The sequence below is a fragment of the Lepisma saccharinum genome, chromosome 8 (genome assembly GCF_977018435.1).
Source record: "Lepisma saccharinum chromosome 8, izLepSacc3.1, whole genome shotgun sequence".
Classification (NCBI taxonomy): domain Eukaryota; kingdom Metazoa; phylum Arthropoda; class Insecta; order Zygentoma; family Lepismatidae; genus Lepisma; species Lepisma saccharinum.
This window is the reverse complement of record NC_139236.1, coordinates 37024277-37044107: the sequence shown is the minus strand read 5'-3', so window position 1 is coordinate 37044107 and position 19831 is coordinate 37024277. Positions and strand designations below refer to the sequence as shown.

The window sequence follows — 19831 nt, the reverse complement described above, 5'->3', positions numbered from 1 at the left end:
GGTTGTGTGTCAAAGGCTGCTCCAGAGAAAAGACGCAGGGATCCAGTTTACCAGAGCGGGTCTCCCGTGCCAGAAGTCGAGTTGCAAACAGCAGAAGAAGAGAAGGGCTCAGGGAATGCAGAAGCGTGGACTGTGACAGACGTAAGGAACTTGAAAAGCTTGGACAGCCTGAGGTTCTGAGAAACACTGACATCGAACCAGGTTCAGGGAACCACAGCAACACTAACGGAGCAAGATCGAGGAAGTTCAGTGAAGGTACACAAGGATCAGAGAAGTCTGTCTTCCAGAAGAATTCTCAGCTGTCCGGTAAGAGATCCGGCTCCATTGACCTAGGAGTACCGCACGATAAGAAGTCAACCGTGGAGTTCCATCTCAATCTCTCCGAGGATGCCTTGGCGGAAATAACGTCATCATTGCAGAACGGGCAGAAGTCCTTCCACAGGAAGGGACGGTGGATCTCCGTGGAGGAGGAGGACCCTTCTGGCAAGGCAGGTGCTGCCAAAACGGAACGTAGGTTCCGCATGAAGGATCAGGGTTCAGTGAACGTGTTCTTCACGAGATCCAAAGGCTTTAAGCAAGGAGAAATTATCGTCAAGGCTTTGGAAGGCGCTGATTTTCCATCTCAAGAGCTAGAACAATCGACGGAACGGAAGAATAGAAATCATAGTTCAAAAATAGCAAATTTTCAATGAACCATGATTTGTCGTGTAAGTTCCGTAATGTATTGCTAAAATAAATGTCCTGGAGAGATCTATTTTAATTTACTTGCTATCAACCAAACGTCTACTTTAAGCACAGGTGAAGTGAAACTAAATGTTTTCGTGCCCTTGAAATCGCAAAATATGTGCCTTCTATCTAAGATCGAACTGCAAATACTGATTACACGAAAATTGGGAGTGACAGAAGGGAGTATAAAATAATCCACAAAAAAGAATATTAACTATACATTTTATGAACTTAGTTACTCATTCTCTTATCTATTTGGCATTGGCATCCAACCTCGTCGCTACGATTTTAAAAAGTAGAAAAGAAACGTAAAATCTAAATTCTGAAGACATATAAATATAGGCAATTGTTTATTTCATTTATTACTTTGATAGCTGCAACACCATTCAAATATCTTGCTGTATATACGTATTAATTTATTAATGTGCGTGCATACACTGTTTATAATTGAAACTGTATCATAGATGAGTGGCCCCATAGTATTAACGAAAATTGTCACTGTGCAAAAGTACAGTGGAACACTTTACTTTCTTTATATATTAATGATTAATTTTGCGATATAAATAATATATATTGAAATAGCTTTGCAAAGCTCTGAATAAATGCTGTTTAATAGTTTCCGCTTTTAAAATTCTCTTTTGCGTGCATATACGGACTTTCTTTTGCTGAGTCTCCGACAGAATGCACATCCTTATTATTTCCGAGATTCGCCCATTTCTTGTTATTGGAAACAATTTCCATATGATCTGACTCAATGCAATTGCATGTTCATGCTAATAGAAATGAGAATTATTGAATCACCTTCCGCAAATCTTGAAATTCTTGGCTATAGTCAATTTGTCGCTCCATGAAATTGCATTCGTTCGATATCTAGTACGGGACCAACTCTATATATATTTTATCTTGTTCTTTGCCCCCCCCCCCAAAAAAACAATTACCATTATTTACTCAAACAACACAAGAACGTCAATTGCAAGTGGATTAACTGCCGTTTTATATAAATATGTTTCAAATTTTTGTTTTCTATCTTTTTTTTGTAGCATAGCTAGTCCGTGTTGGATAAGCTCAACACAGAAGTCCAGTGTGTATAACATCGGAATTAAAATTTCGTGTATAATGCATAGGCGCCGAATTTCGTAAGCCACTGCACTTTCTGTTCCACTTGCCTCAAATTCCTCAAGAAAGGCACACGCACACACACATAGTATATATATATAAGAAGGGATCAACTCAAACCCGTTCAGTGGTCATAATTCGTGAAATAAATTTTATTTCGAGCTGAAACTGGTACACTGTCTAGAGGCGTCTATGGTTAGCGCTCAGTAAAAATATTGTTCAGAAGAAGTCACCATGAGATTTGAGACACTTGTCCCACTGTGTCACTAACTTACAAATGCCGTCCATGTAAAATTGCGAAGGCTGAATCTCAAACCAATCATACACAGCGTCCTGAACTTCAGCGTCAGACTGAAATCTCTGACCTTTCAAAGCCTTCTTTAGAGGCCCAAAGATGTGAAAGTCACAAGGTGAAAGGTCAGGGCTGTAGGGCGGGTGTCGCAACATTTTCCACTTGAATCGTTGAAACAAATCCTGCACTTGGTTTGCAACGTGTGGACGCGCGTTGTCATGCAACACAATGACTCCAGCGGTCAATAAACCAGGCCTTTTGTTTTTGATGGCTCTCCGTAACTGTGTCAAGGTCTCACAGTAGCGTGCGGCGTTGATGGACTGTCCTGGTTCCTTGAAGTTGAGCAATAGTGGTCCATGGCAATCAAATAACACAGACGCCATAACTTTCCTCGCAGACGGTTGCGTCTTGAACGTTTTGGGACGTGGAGATGAGGGGTGTTTCCACTGCATAGTGGAAGACTTTGAACTCGGTTCAAAATGATGGCATCAAGTTTCATCCTCAGCAACAATGCGCAGCAAGAAGTCGTTACCTTCCAAATGGTAACGTGACAAATGTTCACTGGAGCATCCCATACGCTCCAACTTTTGGTCCTCCGTCAATACCCTGGGTATCCACTGCCCGCACACTTTATGGTAATCCAGAGCTTTCACAATTTTGTGAGCAGTACCATAACCCATGTTTAACTCGTTCGCTATGGATCGAATACTCATGCGTCTATCTGCAGATATTGCCGCATTCGCCTATTCACACATGTCTTCTGTGGCAACAACATGGGCTTGACCAGGACGGGGATAATCAGTGGTTTGTTCATGCCCCTTCCGAAACATTCTTGCCCAGTCCACCACTGTTTTTTTGGACACGCATGCATCACCATACACGTCTTTTATACGCCGGTACACTTCAGCTGGTTGACAACCTTCGGCACTCAGAAACTGGATGACAGCACGCTGGTCCTGTTTGGACGGATTGGGGATGTTGAACGCCATCTTTCACTCGTTATACCTGCAAAACGGAAACACGTATAAACAACATTCCTACACCCAACACACAGGGACATTAGCCATTACACACTATTGGACAAACAATATCCTCCTACACACTATACCAATAATACATGAAACGAACAGGTTTCAGTTGATCACCCCTTGTGTATATATATATATGTGTGGGGGGGTGTATGTATGTATGTATTGAAGTACCAAACTGGTAATACAGTAATGTGCTGAGTTTGGTACATAGACTAACCACACACAAATAATCTTGTTGGTTTAACATTCCGAACAATCGACCGTATTTTGTTTTGCATGTTTGTTATTTAGCGTCGCTTTTCTACCACTTTTGGCTAATCATGAAAATGAGGTTCTTAGATGAAGTTGACGAAGGGACGCTCGCAAAGATCACTCATGTTCAAGCAAGGACTCGAACACTGGAACTTCGGTGGTGAGATCCGTCACGAACACTTACGTTTTGTCGCTTAAATGAACAACAGTTTGAAATTTTATCTGTATAGTCTATAGAACAGGATACGACAGGGTGGATTAACTGAATCGTATAGAACATATTCAGAACTTAATTATATAGAGTAAAACCTGTCTATCCTGGAACATGATGGTTCCCAGCAAAATTTTCCGTCTTAACAGTTTTCCTTCTTATACAGGGTTGACTTTAAATACAGTATAGAGCGCTGCAGGAAATAATGGACAGACAGATTTACATTTCGCGTTACTTATAATGTAGAGTACTAATGCATGTACATACATGAATAAAAATGCGATACATTCATCAATTTCATCATATCATCACTCATCCCCATCTTCGCAAATTAGCCAAAAGTTGCACAAAAAGCGAAGTCAAATGGACAGTCACAAACATCCATGCCCCTGCCAGGATTCGAAACCAGGACCCCTGGCGTCGTAGCGCGATGTGCATAGAGGGAAAGAGAAAGAAAGATTGGAAGATGGAATAAGAGAGGTGAAGAAAGATTGAGATAAAAGTGAAGAGAAAAAGAAACAAACAAAGAGAGATAATAAGAAAAATAGAAAGATGACGAAAGAGCAGAGGAGAAATAGACAAAGAAAGGTGGAGAAAGAGGGTGAGAGATGAAAGAAAGAAACTGAATCGTAACAGCTATGAGTATTGTAGCGCATTCTTTCATATCGGCAATGTTACCGATAAGCGAGTGGCAACAGAGGCGTGTTCCACTTACAGTATTGCATTGTTTTCTTGGGAGGAAAAAAAATAAAGAAATAAATTTACGTCTTACTGAGAATAAAAACATCTCTTTGGTCTTTAAATGGTGTTCCGTTTTCGCGTTAAGGAGGTTTCCGCCTTAAGCAGGTCATTTTCAGGTATAAAATCGGTCCGTTCTGGGGACTTTTTTTCCGTATTTACAGGTTTCCTTCTTATAGAGGTTCTGGGATATGCAGTTTTTACTGTACTACAAATGAAATGAGTTGTAAATCCATACTAAGAATTAATAGAAAATGATTCGGTACATCATATCCATAGAGGCTCTCAATAGATAAGTTTTCTTCCTTTGAAAAATTATTTCGTTTCATTAACTTCCACTACTTCTAATAGCTACAGGGCAGGATTTCATTGGACTCTCGCACTAAAGAACAAAAAGAAACTCAATTGGAAGCCAAACTGTCTGACTATTTTTTTTCCTTCCAACATAGAATGACAGACCATTCTCTTCGAACTTGATGCCCCTGTAAATGATGGCATTGACCAGTAATAATGTAATCTTCAATACATCCATGCAATTCGGGAATGCATTATAACTTTAGCCAGCATGATGAAGTGTTGAAAGATATTAGCATAGTTCGGATAGGAAACATAGTTGTGTGTGGGATCATAATCATGTAAATATAAGCCACCGCCGGAAATTGGATCGGGTACTGCCTGATTTGTGGGATATGAAGGTCAAAGCAACATAAGGGACATAATAGCCTAGGTTATAAGGCCCATATGGTTAATATGGATATAGATAATTTGATGAAGTCGTAACCTCGGTGCAACATGAATGTAATATAGACCTAACAGAATAAATTAGATTCTCACATGAACACCGTCACCGCAGAAGGCTATTTACAAGTATGGATAGAGACCAAAATTAAATGACTGCAAATAGCCGCACTTCGATAATTATTTCTTGTTAATATAGTGCTTATGCCATGATCAACATGGACATTTGGAATGTTGTCGAAGAAAGTACAGATCTACTCTTTTTTCTTCTACTAGTAACTCTAGTAGCTGTCTAAATTCTCGTGAAACAGGCGTGCGTTCAAAAGGCGAGAATATACTTACGTGCAAATACGCGATGTAATCCGAAGTACGTTACGCCAGCTTGCCGGGCATACACTGCGACGTACATTTTCATCCGTACACTCTTCCCTTTAATCCTAGTTCTTCCAAGGACAAGCGAACTCTGGTGGCCGTGTCGAGAAACAATTGCAGCGCGAAGTGTTCCTTGTGGACAGACTACTACTGAATGTTAAATTCTCATCCAGGCTCTCGACGTAGCCTATGTTTCGCTCAAACGTTACGTTCATTTAACCATCATATGTTTATCTAAAATTTATCGTTTTAAAATTTATCAAATTGAGTTATTTACCGGTCAAAATTTGGATTCTGTATCCGGAAATGTTGAAAGCGCAAACAAACTATCAGATTTTTGCGAAACGTTTCATGTTGCATACAACATTTTCGAATATAAAAACGGGGTGTAAGGAGGGGGCCGTTTTGGAAAGCACACAAATACCAATCTCACTTCCACCTAGCACATCCTGGAGTGCATTTTTAGATTAACTAAGGTGTGGTGTTTTGACTCACATCCAGTATAATCGTCCTTGGGACTTGTGTTATGTGTTGTCCATATATACTTGTGATTGTCCTCTCATCATTTGATCTTATAATTCATCCTTATCTTCAAGATTATCCAAAAGTGGCAGAAAAGCGAAGTAAAATAAATCAATCAGTAGAAAGTTTAAAAGATATAAGTTTATCACCCACCATCGCTACGCTACAAATTTATTGTTTTGAGGTATACGCCAGTAGCTAGTGAGAAATACAGATAATACGTAATTTTACACTTAGTATCAATATTTCGGTGTAAAAAAATACTTATGTTCACCTAAGTCTGAAATTACATTTAACAGTAATTGTAATTATTCACTCTCAACATCGCACGTTGCTTACTATAAATTCTGGTTACAATAAGAGCAACATTGATAAGTTTATTTCACAGAGTTGACCTTCTATACCAGCTGCTTCTTTTGTTCCTTTATACACTGATGAATTCTCCAGAATTTCCTTAGACTGGATTCGTCATAGCCTATTCTCCGCTCTTTCTCCTTTTTACTGGAATGATACTTCTCCGGCGTGGAGAGAGTTTCATTTTCAAGAGGTTTCAATCCTTCCTTTGTTCCTCGTGGCTTGCCAAGCGAACAAGGAAAGGAAGGAAAACCTCGGATATCAATCACACCTTTGACAAGACTGTTTCAGAAGAAGGTGGAGAATTTGGTGAACAAGTCAAAGACGTAGCTTCCAGTAGTGAGGGATCGGATAGGAAACCTGGAAATAATAGGGATATGGAGGTTGGCAACACTGATTCCAATATTTGCACACATGAGCACAAAGTCAGTGTAGCCATTCAGCAGTCTTCAGAATGCATTACTAGCTTGATTAATTTTGTTGACGCAAGGATTGTAGAAGTGGTGGCTTTCTTGAAAAATCTCAAAGATAACCCTGTTCGGCAACAACGATGCGCCGAAGCTAGCCAAACGTCATCGACAAGTTCCAACGTGGGACATTCCGAAAAAAAAAGCACAACGACAGCATATGTACAGTCAGGAGCCAAAATTATTTTACAAAAGTGTATAGATGTATAGATGAGACACCTACTGAAGATAATATTTGGGCACAGATGACAATCAAGGAATCGGTGAACCATACATAAGATCTTCATAGCAAGATGGATGAGGTTAGAAAAGAAAAAAATGGACAAAGAGACCATGACTCCTTATGAACAATCCTGGCGCCTCTGAGGACACCCTTGCATTTGACAAGTACTTCTGGTGTGAGAAGACTTCGCGAAAATTTACACAGACCTGGTTCAGTGAAAATAGTGCTAAAGAACAGAGCGCTAGTGTGAATTCTAAATAAGAATTTGAAGCCATATGTAGTCCTTCTGCACAGGTCAGGGAAGCTTCTATGGAAATTTTGCACTGTTTTCATTTAGCTGATGCCTTACTGGAAGACAAAGACAAGACGAGGACGTTTTCTTAGCAGTAAATGAAGATAAGAAAGATAAACTTGTAACACACAGAACTTCTGTGTCTTCAAATGAAATATCAAGAGATCATCGAAACAGTCGTGTGGTGGCTTCGACTCCAAATTACAACATTTCGGACACAGTGATTATTGCTGGTGATTCCTCAGTTACGTCACAGACAAAATTAAGACAGGGATGATCACTTGTTCGGCCTGCTCAACACCTGGGAATGGAAAATTTACGACTCACCAGAGTAATGCAAATGAATTGTTGAAGAATCTTGATCAACACTGCCAACGATTACGAAACAAGAACAGAACATCACATCCCAGAAGTAGCAGCAAATGGAAAGGCAAATACTGATGATGTCGACGCAATGAATAGTGACAAAAGTGATCAACTAGAAATGAAGACCTTTGAAGAATATTGTACTAATTGTTATGTATCAAGTGCGAACATCAATGAAAGTTGTATCCGGTTTTGTATTTGAATTAAGATAACCCATATATCAGTACAATTCTCAAGATGATCTTGTAATCCGAAACTTCTATTGACAATTGGTTCTCATCTACATAAAGCCAGTCGTAGGTTATTCACTAGTACCATATACTTGTTTCAAATTCCGCGCCTTAATACAATAAAATATGCCGATAGTGAGCAGATTGAGGTCAACCCTCGTATATTTCAACGAAATGGTTTCGCCTTTCCCGTTCGCCAACAAACACGTAAACGTTGCCTAGACACAGCTGGCTGAAAAGAGTACCGGGCATGGATACATACCCAGCCAGCAGAATTAAAGCTAGCGACTGGATCCTACTCGTACTCATAGTGATATTAGGTTTGCCAGTGGCAACATTGATATTCATACCCGTTACGGCAATCGTGGCGTTCAATCTAACCGCGTTTATAGTGGTGTGCTGCGCGTCTATCATATTCTACGGATCGGCTAAGGCTATACAGTTTTGCCGTTCCTCAGGAGACAAGAGCTCTGTGTGGCAGGACATTGAGAAACAGAGGGAGAGCAGTTCGCTGAAATGAGTCTTATGTAGTGTTTTGCAATAGGCATTCTGCACCTGGACGTAAGTAGTGGCGTTTTTAGATAAGGTAGTTGCAAGTGAGATTTCTTGAATTCCAAAAATTAAAAAAATACGATCACTGGTTGTGTGTAAATTGTTTGCAAGAAAATTTCCAGCGGAAAGTAACTGAAGACTAAAATTGGTAAACGCTGTAAGTGCCACAATAATTCAAACACAGTTTTCCAATTTAAACTGTGAAATGTGCCATGTTTTATCATGTGGTAAACATGAAATGTGACTGGTAGCCCTCTAAGTAGTTCAAAGGACGTGTAAGGAGGTCACTAGTGTGAACGTTTTTACTGGCTGATGTACTGAACGATGTGATTTCCCAACACTTTCGCTTTTGGCACTTACAACGTTTTTCACTTCTAGTCCTCAACTGTAAAAGTAACTTAAGCCCCTATCACACAGAACTGGATTTCTAGGTAGCAATCATGGCCACCTGGCTGACTGCTTGACTGGTTTGAAGGAATAGGACATGTTCTAATTGCTACTTGCTTTCATCGACTGGATTCTGTGGAACAGCAAATCAGAGTAAAGTTTCGCCATGTGAAGGTAATGTGTGAGTGTGTAAAGGAGCGTTTTTGTCTGTGGTTTCCGAGTGTTACTCCAGCAATGTATAACGTACAGCATGAAAGGGGCGTTGAGTTACATCATCTATGCTGAGCGCACATTGTTTACATTTAAAATAACTAAAATATTCTTCCATACGTGTACAGTAAACGTTGTAAAGTATGTATTTTAGCAGCGCCATTGTTTTGTACCTAGTAACGTTTTATACGTAACGTTATTCCTCTCGGTTGAATAGTTATCGGCTTTTAAAAATGTGAAGTGATACATTGTTTACGTCTCACGCGTCGCCATTACAACTTCCCTCGTATGGGAACAAAAGTCTATCGACAAGTACGCTGATAAGTATCGTGTGTGGCGAAAACTAGCAAATTGGTAGTCAGTCCAGCGCCAACTAGGGCATACCTACTGGAAATCCAGTTCCGTGTGATGCGGGCTTTATAGTAATTTTTCAATTACCAGTAACTGTAACTCAGTTACTTACGTAAACTTTACCAGTGGTCCCGGGTTCGAATCCCAGCTTGGGTTTTGTGTATGCTTTGTAAGTGTCCCTTCATCAATTTCAACATGTCATCACCTCATTCTCGGCGACCTCCGCTGCGACGCCCGAAGTCCTGGGTTATATTCCTGTCCTGGACATGGGTGTTGTGTGTGAATGTCCCTTCATCAATTTAATCATATCATCACTCATATTCATCGTCGCTGTTAGCTAAAGTGGCAGAAAAGCGACGCAAATTAAAATTCGAAAGAAAAACATAGCATAACATGTAACTTTCCAAACACTGGTTAGACTTGTTATGTTTGGTTTTCTGGTTCTTTTCATGACGTCATTCACCAAAGGGTGCACCTTGGGCTACAATTGTGCTTGCAAAATGAAATCGTTGACGAAGCATCTGGTATTTCAGAACATGTAACCATTGAAAAGAATTCTCTATGGACATGTAGAGGGAATGCCCATTGGTGAACCTGCTTCATTGACCCGTCTAACGAAATCCGTAGACAACCACAGAACCTTTACACGGAAGAGTGCAAAGAGACGAAAGATCAATCGACCATTCCTTCTCCTCATAGCAACGATTCGGTTACAACAATAGACGCAGCGATAGCTATTCAACAGTGCGAAGACTGTCGCTTGGTAACAGAACCTTGCACCAATCCTTCGAGTGCTTCCTAGAGCATGCTTTTGGTGCTCTGGTTCATTGGGCTGCTTGTTATCCTCTGCGGAATCGCTAAGGTGGTTTACCAGTTGCTGGCGGAGCCAGATCCCGGAAAGCCAGTAACTCGTCGCGCGGTCAGGGCACTCGATGGCCTCGAGGATCCGGATTAAATTACGTAGTAAGTGACGTCACTGCATTTTCCCCATTCCCTCCAGTCTTCCAGACCAATGCCATGACTTTAACCTTATTGTGATGAGGATTTGGGAAGTTATAATCTCTGAATAAGTGTTATTGACAGTGGCGTATACTGGGTTAATAACCTGGGCTCTCGCACCAAAACATAGTGTTCGAATGGACAAAAAATTGCTGGTGGGGGTGTTTTTTTTAAACTTATTTGGGGTGGCGAGTTGAAGTAATGTGCCTCTGTGATTAAAAATATACAGCTCATAAATAAAACATGGAAATGTACTCTGTCAGTAAGGAAAGGATTTCAAGAATTTCATTTTTATTTGCATAAATAAGAGGCCCATATTGTGAAATATTATGTAGGCCTATATACGAGAATAAAAATAAAATTTTAACCTACCTATTTTCACGATTTTAAGTTCGGGTACTCCTTGTTGGCGCAGTGGTACCGTCGTTGTCTTGACTCTAAGGGTTCTCGGGTTCGATACATGGTGGTTTAGATACCACTTTAACTGTAGGTCCGATCCCCATTAGCTTATCTGTTCATAAAGTGGACATACAAGAAAAATCCACAACGATTTGAAGCTTATCGTCATTCGTAAGCCGAATAGACAGCTTGTTAATTATGTCCCTCGTTTCAGTTCACTACACAACACAGCACATATCATTCACAAGAATACAATCTACTCACTACTGTATTCACACGATGCCTCTAAATAATTTCTACGCACCAAGACAACTCGACGCGATCTAGACTAGAATTGGTCCTTGTCATTTCGGTAATTTTTAGATGCACTCATAAACCATTCCTGCTCAGACAACAATTTTCTATTCCCCACTGTATCTCTAGTTGTTTGAAGGTCAACGACCTATTTTTCAACTCCTCTGCAAGCGTTCAATGATGTTCTTGTCCCTGCCATATGGCACACGTTACTTTCCCCTTGCCTGCGATAATTTGGCATCAAAATTCCTCATTCCTGGGGAAATTCCATGCTGGGAAAAATTGGTTTGCAACATTGACACAGACTGTTGAGGAAGTTCAGAGGGTTTTCCCCCTCCATATGCAACCCTGTTCTCTCTCCTGTAACAGTTTGGCTCCACCATTTCCCTATCCTGGGGAAATTACATGCTGGGAAAAATTGGTTTTCAACATTGATCGGGTGATCTTTGTGGTAGCCCTGTCACGCTTGCCCGTCACCCCCGTTGGAGTTGCCCGCCGGCGCTGGGTCAGCCGTCTCGCGAATTCAATGAAAGCGGGCAATGTTTCCAACTCATAAGATATCGGGTTCTTATCCTTCTTATTGAAATGAACAATTTTATGCACATTTTCTGATAGATATTTTTTCTGTGTTTTATTCACTGAGTCTGGGCTTTGCAGATAGCCTAGATATCCCCGAATATACGCCTCTGGTTATTAACGTAATCCTCTTCTAGCATGTCTTTTCGGTGGAATTCGAATGGACCAGGACTCGTAGCGAGGGGTATATTAGGAGTACTGAATCCTAAGCCGCCATTCAAATTTGTTTTTTGTAGAAAAAGGACAACCAAGTCAGAATATGCGACGTACAAATTTACACTTGGCAGAGATATATTCTGGTAACAACATACTGCTCGAATTTTCCTTTTCCAAAAGTAGTAGTAATATTATTTTAGAAGATGTTCTTCAGACACTAAAACAACTGAAATATTCATAAATATGCTAAACTTTTTTTTAAAATGCAAATATAACCTATATAATTTTTGATGAGTTTTCTATCCATCCTCATTTCAAAATTTGTAGGATGAAATATCAAAATCCGGCCCAAGAAGAAAATACCGAAATACGCACATAAAATGTCGGTGGGGACTCCCAAATAGTGTAGTGAGAACGTTGTCGCCTTGTAATCAAGAGTTCCAGGGTTTGATACCTGATGGAGGCACAGTGGTTCGGATCTAGCTGGAATGGACCAGCGTGTGACATCAGATACAGCTGAAGACGCTATTTTCAAAACTTCAAAAATAAATTTAAAATATTTAATTACTCTGTATTATGGATGCTGTACATAAAAGGAGCCAAGTCACAGAAATTTGACGTTGGTGCCTTTAGTGTTAGGTTTACACCAACACCAAAGTTCGTTCCACTGTGTGGGACAATATAATATTAATTTGTCGATAAGAGGAGAACATTATATTAATGTGTTTTTATGAATTGCCACCCCGTTATACAAAACTAATAACAACAGTCGATATGCAGTTCCTTGACTAAACTTACACTAAACAGACACCGGTGTTATAGCGACACAGACAGTGATCCCAGGGGATCCACGCCAGAATTTGGTAAACTCTAACCTAGTGATGTTAAGAAGACTTATCTGTATTATTTTAACACTATTTAGGTTACGAGTTGACCAACATGTGGTGTGGACCTCCTGAGACCTCTGCCTATGTCGCTATAACACCATTTTGTTTACAGTGATTTCCGTGGTTAATCTTCCCAACTGATCCATCATTCATGTTGTGAGGAGATGTCAGTGTTTCAAGAAACGTTTTCAGCTTTCTGAGAAGAGCAGACCTTTACGCTGGTTCTGAGGAAATTTTTAGTACCTCCTTACCTTTTTAATGTGTTGTGTATATCGCGTGCAGGACCCTTCACAACCTTGCACTTTTGACCTTTTAAAGGGGCACTTTTGAACTAGCTTTTTTAAAAATTTAAAGCAAGAATTTTAAATCAAATAATTTTTCCTCGTTTACTTTGAAGGGTATAAAATGACCATATGTACCAACGCACCTCAAAATTTTAACTTCTTCATCCATTCAATATTTTACCTTTACTTCTTTCACGAAGAACAAGGAAACTCTGAGGACATCTCAGACACAGGATAAAATATCATACGAATATTCACTACGAGAAACGTTTTCTCTCAGTCACTACTAAATCCTGTTTCCGCTTATGTTAGTTTGATATAATTTATACTTAGTAAGAAAATACTGAATCAGATAATAACAATAATAATCTCGAGAAATCGTTTTGGAATTACACTTGTCCAAATCGCACAAAAAGCATGCATCTTTGAATCATCATGCATCATAATCTAAGTGAAATAACTCCCATCTTTCAGCAACGGGGAAGAAACTTACAGGTTACTCAATAACCATTAGAGGGAATTACAGAATTATGTCGTAACAGAAGTGACGTCGTAATATGAGAATACTGTTTTTTTTGTTTCAAATTTACCAATCTTACCAGTCGTATTGCTGCATTTAGTAACGAATGTCACATTACGTGATTTATTGATTTAATTAATGTATCTCATTAGACTAACTCCGATGGGGATGTGGAAATATAGAATCGGGAAGAAACAGTCGCAACCTTCATTGAGGGTACCATCCCAACATCCGCCTTAATTGGCTGAGGGGGAGGGAGAAACCGAAAACATACGATCTTGCTCCCGAACACGCATCTCTTTTAACATTGTACTGTAAATATAGTTCGGTCAACAACAGCAAGCAGTGAACTTCAATGCAGCTGATGAGCGGAAACCAAATACTGGCACATCTGGATGCTGGGTCTGCATCTCTCCCCCCTCCCCAACCATTCCCTACTATCTAGCCCCTCATCTTTCTTCATCAGCCACTGAATCCATACAGCCTTGTTTCCAGATTAACTTTACATTCGTCGTAAAACTCGAGATAGAATTATGAGCGTCGGTGGTCGGATATAGCGACGCGCAGTGGGGGAAAAGCGGAGGGACGAAAAAAAAAAAGCTTTATGGCCAAGATGATTTTAGGTCCAATCAGAATGGAGGCTGGGAAACCCAGAAGGTGGACATTTGCCCAGAAATATGACCCCCGCCGAAATTCCAACTCCTTTAGGAGCGCCGCCGACGTCCCTTGGATACTGTGTCTTTTGGTATCGATTGTTGAGGAGTTGCTTGACGAGCATTGGGTGGAAGGGTTCGAACTTTGAGAATGTTGAGTCGTAAAAGTAGTGACCTGTTCACTGCAGCTGCGGCGTGGAGACAGACGGATATCAGGATCTAAAAAAAAACACTCTTTTGTTTCATCGGAGTTTTTTGCAGGCCTCTCCGTCATTCCTCTAAACTTGTCGATCGAGGTCTCACTGATGTCCATTTGTACACTTTAGTATTCTCATACTGTAGCCATATGAGTTACATGGTTTGGTGTTTCATACCAGGAGCGTATATTCTAGGCTATCTGCGAAGCCTGAAGTCTAGAGAATAAAATACAGGAGAAAAATCAATCGGAAATTGTAAATAATGTTATTCATATCAGTGAGATGAAGATGCTGATTCTGGAGTTGGCAACCTGATTTCTTATGAGTTGGCAACCTGATTTCCTATGAGTTGGCAACCTGATTTCTTATTAGTTGGCAACCTGATTTCTTAGGAGTTGGCAAACTGATTTCTTAGGAGTTGGCAAACTGATTTCTTAGGAGTTGGTAAATTTATTTCTATTCATAGCCTAAGACCACGTGACATAGTCAGATAGCCCAGCCTTTAGACTCAGTATACGCTACTGTTTCATACATACCTATACTTGTGGAGAATTTGAGCGAAATTTTGATAGATTGATTATACAGGGTGGTTCACATTGTATCTACCAATTTGAGTTTGCTACCCTGTCAGAATGCAGGTGTGCATATGTGGCATACCTGCATCCATGGAGAGCTGGTCAGGCAATTAGTATACCATGGAGCTGGAGCGTTGGATGGTGCAGACGTGGATTGCGGCGATGGAAGCCTTCGTTCAAACAAGCATCGGGCACTGAGGCGGAACCTTAGCCCCGTCCAGTTCGCTGCACTTTTTGACTCTGTTTGCACCGAAGCGTCTATTTGCTTGCACGTCCAGTTCGTTGATTTGGAGTCAAGTAGTCTTTGGTGTCTGCACCGTTTGCACTACGTTCCGGAGCGGTGTATGTGTGGTGTATGGTCACGTGGTGAGTGCTAACTGATCAAATGACCGTTTTAAGCAGCAGACAGGCATTTATTGAATCTTCTGAACTTGAACAGCGCTTTCCATCTAGTTGGATGAACGTAATTTCCTTGCACCACCCTGACACTGGATACAGCTGCACTGCACCGAGTATCAAAAAGTGCAGAGAACTACACGGGGCTATGCACATGTTCCAGACGCACACAGCATTCTGAGGCGGGTTAGACAGTGAGAGCCACGGGTAGTGTTGTGAACCGTCAACCGTCGTGCAATACACGATATACCACAGGACATGTTGAGACGCACAAGTGTTATCGGGTAATTACCAGCCAGGTTAAATTGGAGCTAGCTTCCAACGTTTCGAGGGCATAGATTGCTCTCATCTTCAGGGATTCACAACTCCTATTTATGTTGAGACGCGCCTTATGAAAGCCTTCCCGCATCCCCTCGAACAGTGCTTCCAAGCAGATGGAGGGCATTTAGAGAATATTACTTTCAAGGTGCTCTTATGTCTGAATTGTCCATATGATACACTGTGTTAAATGATTATGTGTATATTTTCATTTCATAACCATATGGAGTTACTACAAGCACCCGCCGTCTTACAGTTGTCATTTCAAGTTGGTAGATACAATATGCGTCACCCTGTATTACGGGCATTTCAGCACATAGGCTATTACGTAATATAGGGATACATCCCTTAATTGAAACAAAATTTAGGACGGGCCCCAAAAAATAAAATAAAATATCTGTTAAAAACTTCCTTACTCAGTTTTAACACACATGCATTCATTCATTACTATGTCGTCGCCTTATAATCAAGAGGGTCCCTGGTTCGATACCCGGTGAAGGCATACAGTGGTTCGGATCCCACTTTAAACTGTAGGTCCAGTCCCGATTAGCCTGACTGTACATAAAGCAGACCTTAAACAACAACTCGATAAATAAATCATTCATTACTAAACCTGAACTGAAACTATACTATCTGTGACGACTGAAATCTCCTTACCTATGATAAAAGCTCAGTCTGTAAATGGGCACTCAGCACACACACAAGGACAAACACAGGACAACACAGTCCCACAGATGATCGCACCGGCCGTATGTCCAGACGCCAGAGCCTCGCGAGAGAAATTTTGAATCAAATTGTAGGGAAAGGAAAATTTATCAATAGAAACATATAAGTAAAACGTTTAGATTATACTCCAACAAATTTTCTTAGAAAAGAAAAGTAAATGAGGTTTGGGAACTGCAACTCTTTGGTAACTTCTTTCCATCTTCTTCATGAGTGTGACCTTGTATCATAACCGTTTGTAACTTGGTTGGTGCTGATTTATATTAGTTTGTTTTCTTCTTCAAACGTTACACAATAGCACAAGGTATAATCGATAAACCTCCTCCTTTAAAAACGATATTAAATAAAAATACACGAGTTTTAATAATTTTATTGTGAAGACCATCTGAAACTGTTTCTTTCAACATAATTATAAACATTAGTAAACTTCCACATAACTACCGTTAGTGGCGCGAAGGATATAGAGTCGGTACTTCACCTCATAAGCGCGCTGAAGCATGTCGTTGGCAATGGTGCAAATCACGACATGTTTTGGAGTAGACTGCGTCCTTTATATGACCTCAGAAGAAGAAATACAGAGGTGTGATATGAAGAGGAGGAGGTGAGAGCTCCTCTCTGCCTGGGAAAGTTACATTAAAACACCTTACGAACCTCAATGCTTCACGGTCCACACCACTTCAGCCGGTACGGGGTACACTACGTTGGACAATAACTATGTATTTTGTCACTGCAAAGCAAACCACAGTTTGTGCTTCATCTTGAACTGACGCTGTGTTTACAAAAGACATGGGTCTCAAGACTCACATGACTAGGATAAAAAATCACAAGCACAGACTTGAGATTAATTGAAAGCACGGAACAATGACCTGATGATCATAATATATAACATAACTGTTTCTTGAAATGATATTAAAACACCGGAGGTCCATTGTTTACACACTATTATAACTCACGTTTTATTCTGGAAATGAAATATTGATCGTAGTTGCTCTAAAGAGAGTATTCAATCTTTGCAATCAAAGTACACGTCTCTATGACAAGAAACAAGCATACGAAATGACACTAAATGGAGACATTAATGGCTAATGCTAGATATAAGAGAATTGTTATTATTTGCAAAACTCCAGTAAATACCTATATATACTAGGAACTATATAACATTTAAAACTTTTAACTAAAGAGCATTATTTTGATTTCAATCCATTTCGCTCTAGTTGCATCATGGTGTTGAATTGTGAAGACCCCATGATCAACGAAGTAGCAACAGAACTGGAATTCTGTCCATGTAGGAACCACACAATCCAATACCAAGACATTCTGCGAAGAAAGAGGTCAGCGGAAGACATTATACCTATTCACATAGTGCTGTACACCATCTTCAATCCCGTATATTTAACCAATTCTCCCAGTTTGAAGGTGCTGCGAATAGTGATGCTGAAAGAGATCGGTATCCAAACAATGGTTGAAGTTGACTGCGTTGAACCGGCGAGGAAAGCAAAGGAGGTACTGAATGGAGCAGATATATATTCTGGATGCTGTACCTTGAAGATTAGATTCGCAAAGCTGCCAGAATTAAACGTTCACAATGATGACCATGAGAGTTGGGACTACGCAAACTTGAAGCTGGGAAAACCAGCTCCAAGGCCAGGTTGTCCTTATCCACTTTTCGCGAAACCGTGGTTTCGAATAGGTTCAAAGCTTTACAAGCATTCGCTTCGTGGCCAACCACTGTACCCAGGTGGTGTTGAGGACGGCTGTGGCGCTTATCAGAATGGTTCTGGATTCTACTACAAGAATGAACATGATAACCCATTAGAAACATATCCGATGAGAGGCTTGTATGGCCGCGACCTGATATATCCCTCCACTCTAGGACCGACCCTGCCACAAATTGGCCCAAATCCTCAAGGTCCACAGGAGGAGTTGGTAAAGATCACGTACGGACTCAATGTACAAAAAGTGAATCCTCACAAGCAACCACTCGTAAGTGAGGTTCTACAATCATATCCACTGCCAGATGGTTCCCTTTCGTTCAAGGGGTTTGTGGGAAATAAGAACAACAGATTCATTAGTCCTGCAATAACAGACGATAGCCGAATTCAGCCCCCATCAAAGATCCTCCATTTCTTCAACACTCCACCAAATCTCACAGAAGTCATGATGAGCAAGATTTTTGAAGATGCGGGAATCAAGTCTCTCGTAACGATTAAGATAATCCCATTCAAAACAGACAGAAGCCCATCAGCTGCGAACATTGGAGATACTCTTGAGGCCCTTATCACGATCTAATTCAGAATCCACCTAGAAAACTCTCACATATCATGGAGCTGTACATTTCATCTTGAAAGTCAGCAACCGTTGAGGAAGCATGAAAAATGGAACTGTGTGTCCAAGAGAGTGGGTGTTTAGTCTCAATTCCATAATAAGAAAAATTATACCCAGTTCAGACTTAACTCTACAATATGACAGTAATTAAAATGTGTTTACTTGAGTCTGAGCTGTTAAAAATATTGTAATAGTTAATAGGCGCTTTTGTAAAATAAATCGTGGAACTATTGAAATGTAGATTACTTCATTGCACCTAAAGCACCTCTGCTGGCCCGAAAAACATGCTACTGAAGTAAGTCATAATGAAAATAATGATGGTAATTGTGTATTTCTATGAATTAAAGAACTGAAGAAATAAAGACGTGTATTCTCTTCGGAGAATTGGTCTTTTAGAGAGAAACTCTCGTTTTGAACTGAGACTACTTGTAGTGAAGAAGATACACTATACTTCGACCGCAGGAAACGTGCATAGCTCGGGTGGAAGAATTCAAACGCGAAAGGGGGAAGTTGGTAGGAACGTGCATGAAATTACAATGTGAGTTTCAAATTAGCATTTCTCTCGTATGCGTTCGATTGTTCATTATCGCTTATTTTGTATGTGTATGAATTTCTGATCAAAGTGACATAAGACTGTTATCGAGGAACACACATTACATTTGCAGCCGCCACCCCTATTTTTCCACTTAACTCTTCCAGTTAGCGCATGCGCACTTGCATCGATGCTCACGACTAGCGCAGATGGACTGTATACACCTTGGTGTCAATGCAGCAAAAATTGTAGAGACAAGATCTTGGACTTGATAGAAAATGATATTATATTATGCATAAGGCAACCTAAACATATCATCGGGTGCTTAAATAGAAGAATACTATTTCGTATTATAATTCCTCCGTTGTAACAAATTCAATTTAATTTCTGCAGAAGTAAATTAATTGTGAATACTGATGGTATCTTTAATTATAGGGTATTGTTAGTTGTGTATTGCAAATACTCATTTGTACACTTGGTCTTTCACACTGTGTTTGTTTTGAAAATGGAACTTTGTAGATCTTTTTCTTTACTCCGTTTTTACTTTATGTAGTTAGTTCAACGCCA

General features: G+C 40.2%; 2 protein-coding genes across 3 annotated transcripts in view; both read left to right on the top strand.

Moving 5' to 3' along the window:
- The window catches only part of LOC145991733 (glutamate receptor 1-like), a 682690-nt gene that overhangs the window by 649760 nt on the left and 13099 nt on the right, over nucleotides 1–19831 (top strand). The gene's annotated exons all lie outside the window — the stretch shown is intronic.
- On the top strand, nucleotides 8220–18900 carry LOC145990949 (heterogeneous nuclear ribonucleoprotein L-like). Of its 2 annotated transcripts, none has more exons than XM_083126522.1 (2): nucleotides 8220–8491; nucleotides 17622–18900. In XM_083126522.1, exon 2 carries the CDS (start codon nucleotides 17629–17631, stop codon nucleotides 18694–18696), a length of 1068 nt encoding a protein of 355 aa, XP_082982648.1. In that variant the 5' UTR covers nucleotides 8220–8491; nucleotides 17622–17628; the 3' UTR covers nucleotides 18697–18900. The 2 variants fall into 2 exon arrangements, with proteins under 2 accessions (XP_082982648.1, XP_082982649.1); XM_083126523.1 differs by lacking the exon at nucleotides 8220–8491 and adding an exon at nucleotides 10218–10393.

Excerpts from the sequence above, each read along its gene's own strand:
- LOC145990949 (XM_083126522.1), top strand. The coding sequence starts at position 17,629 with ATGGTGTTGAATTGTGAAGACCCCATGATCAACGAAGTAGCAACAGAA.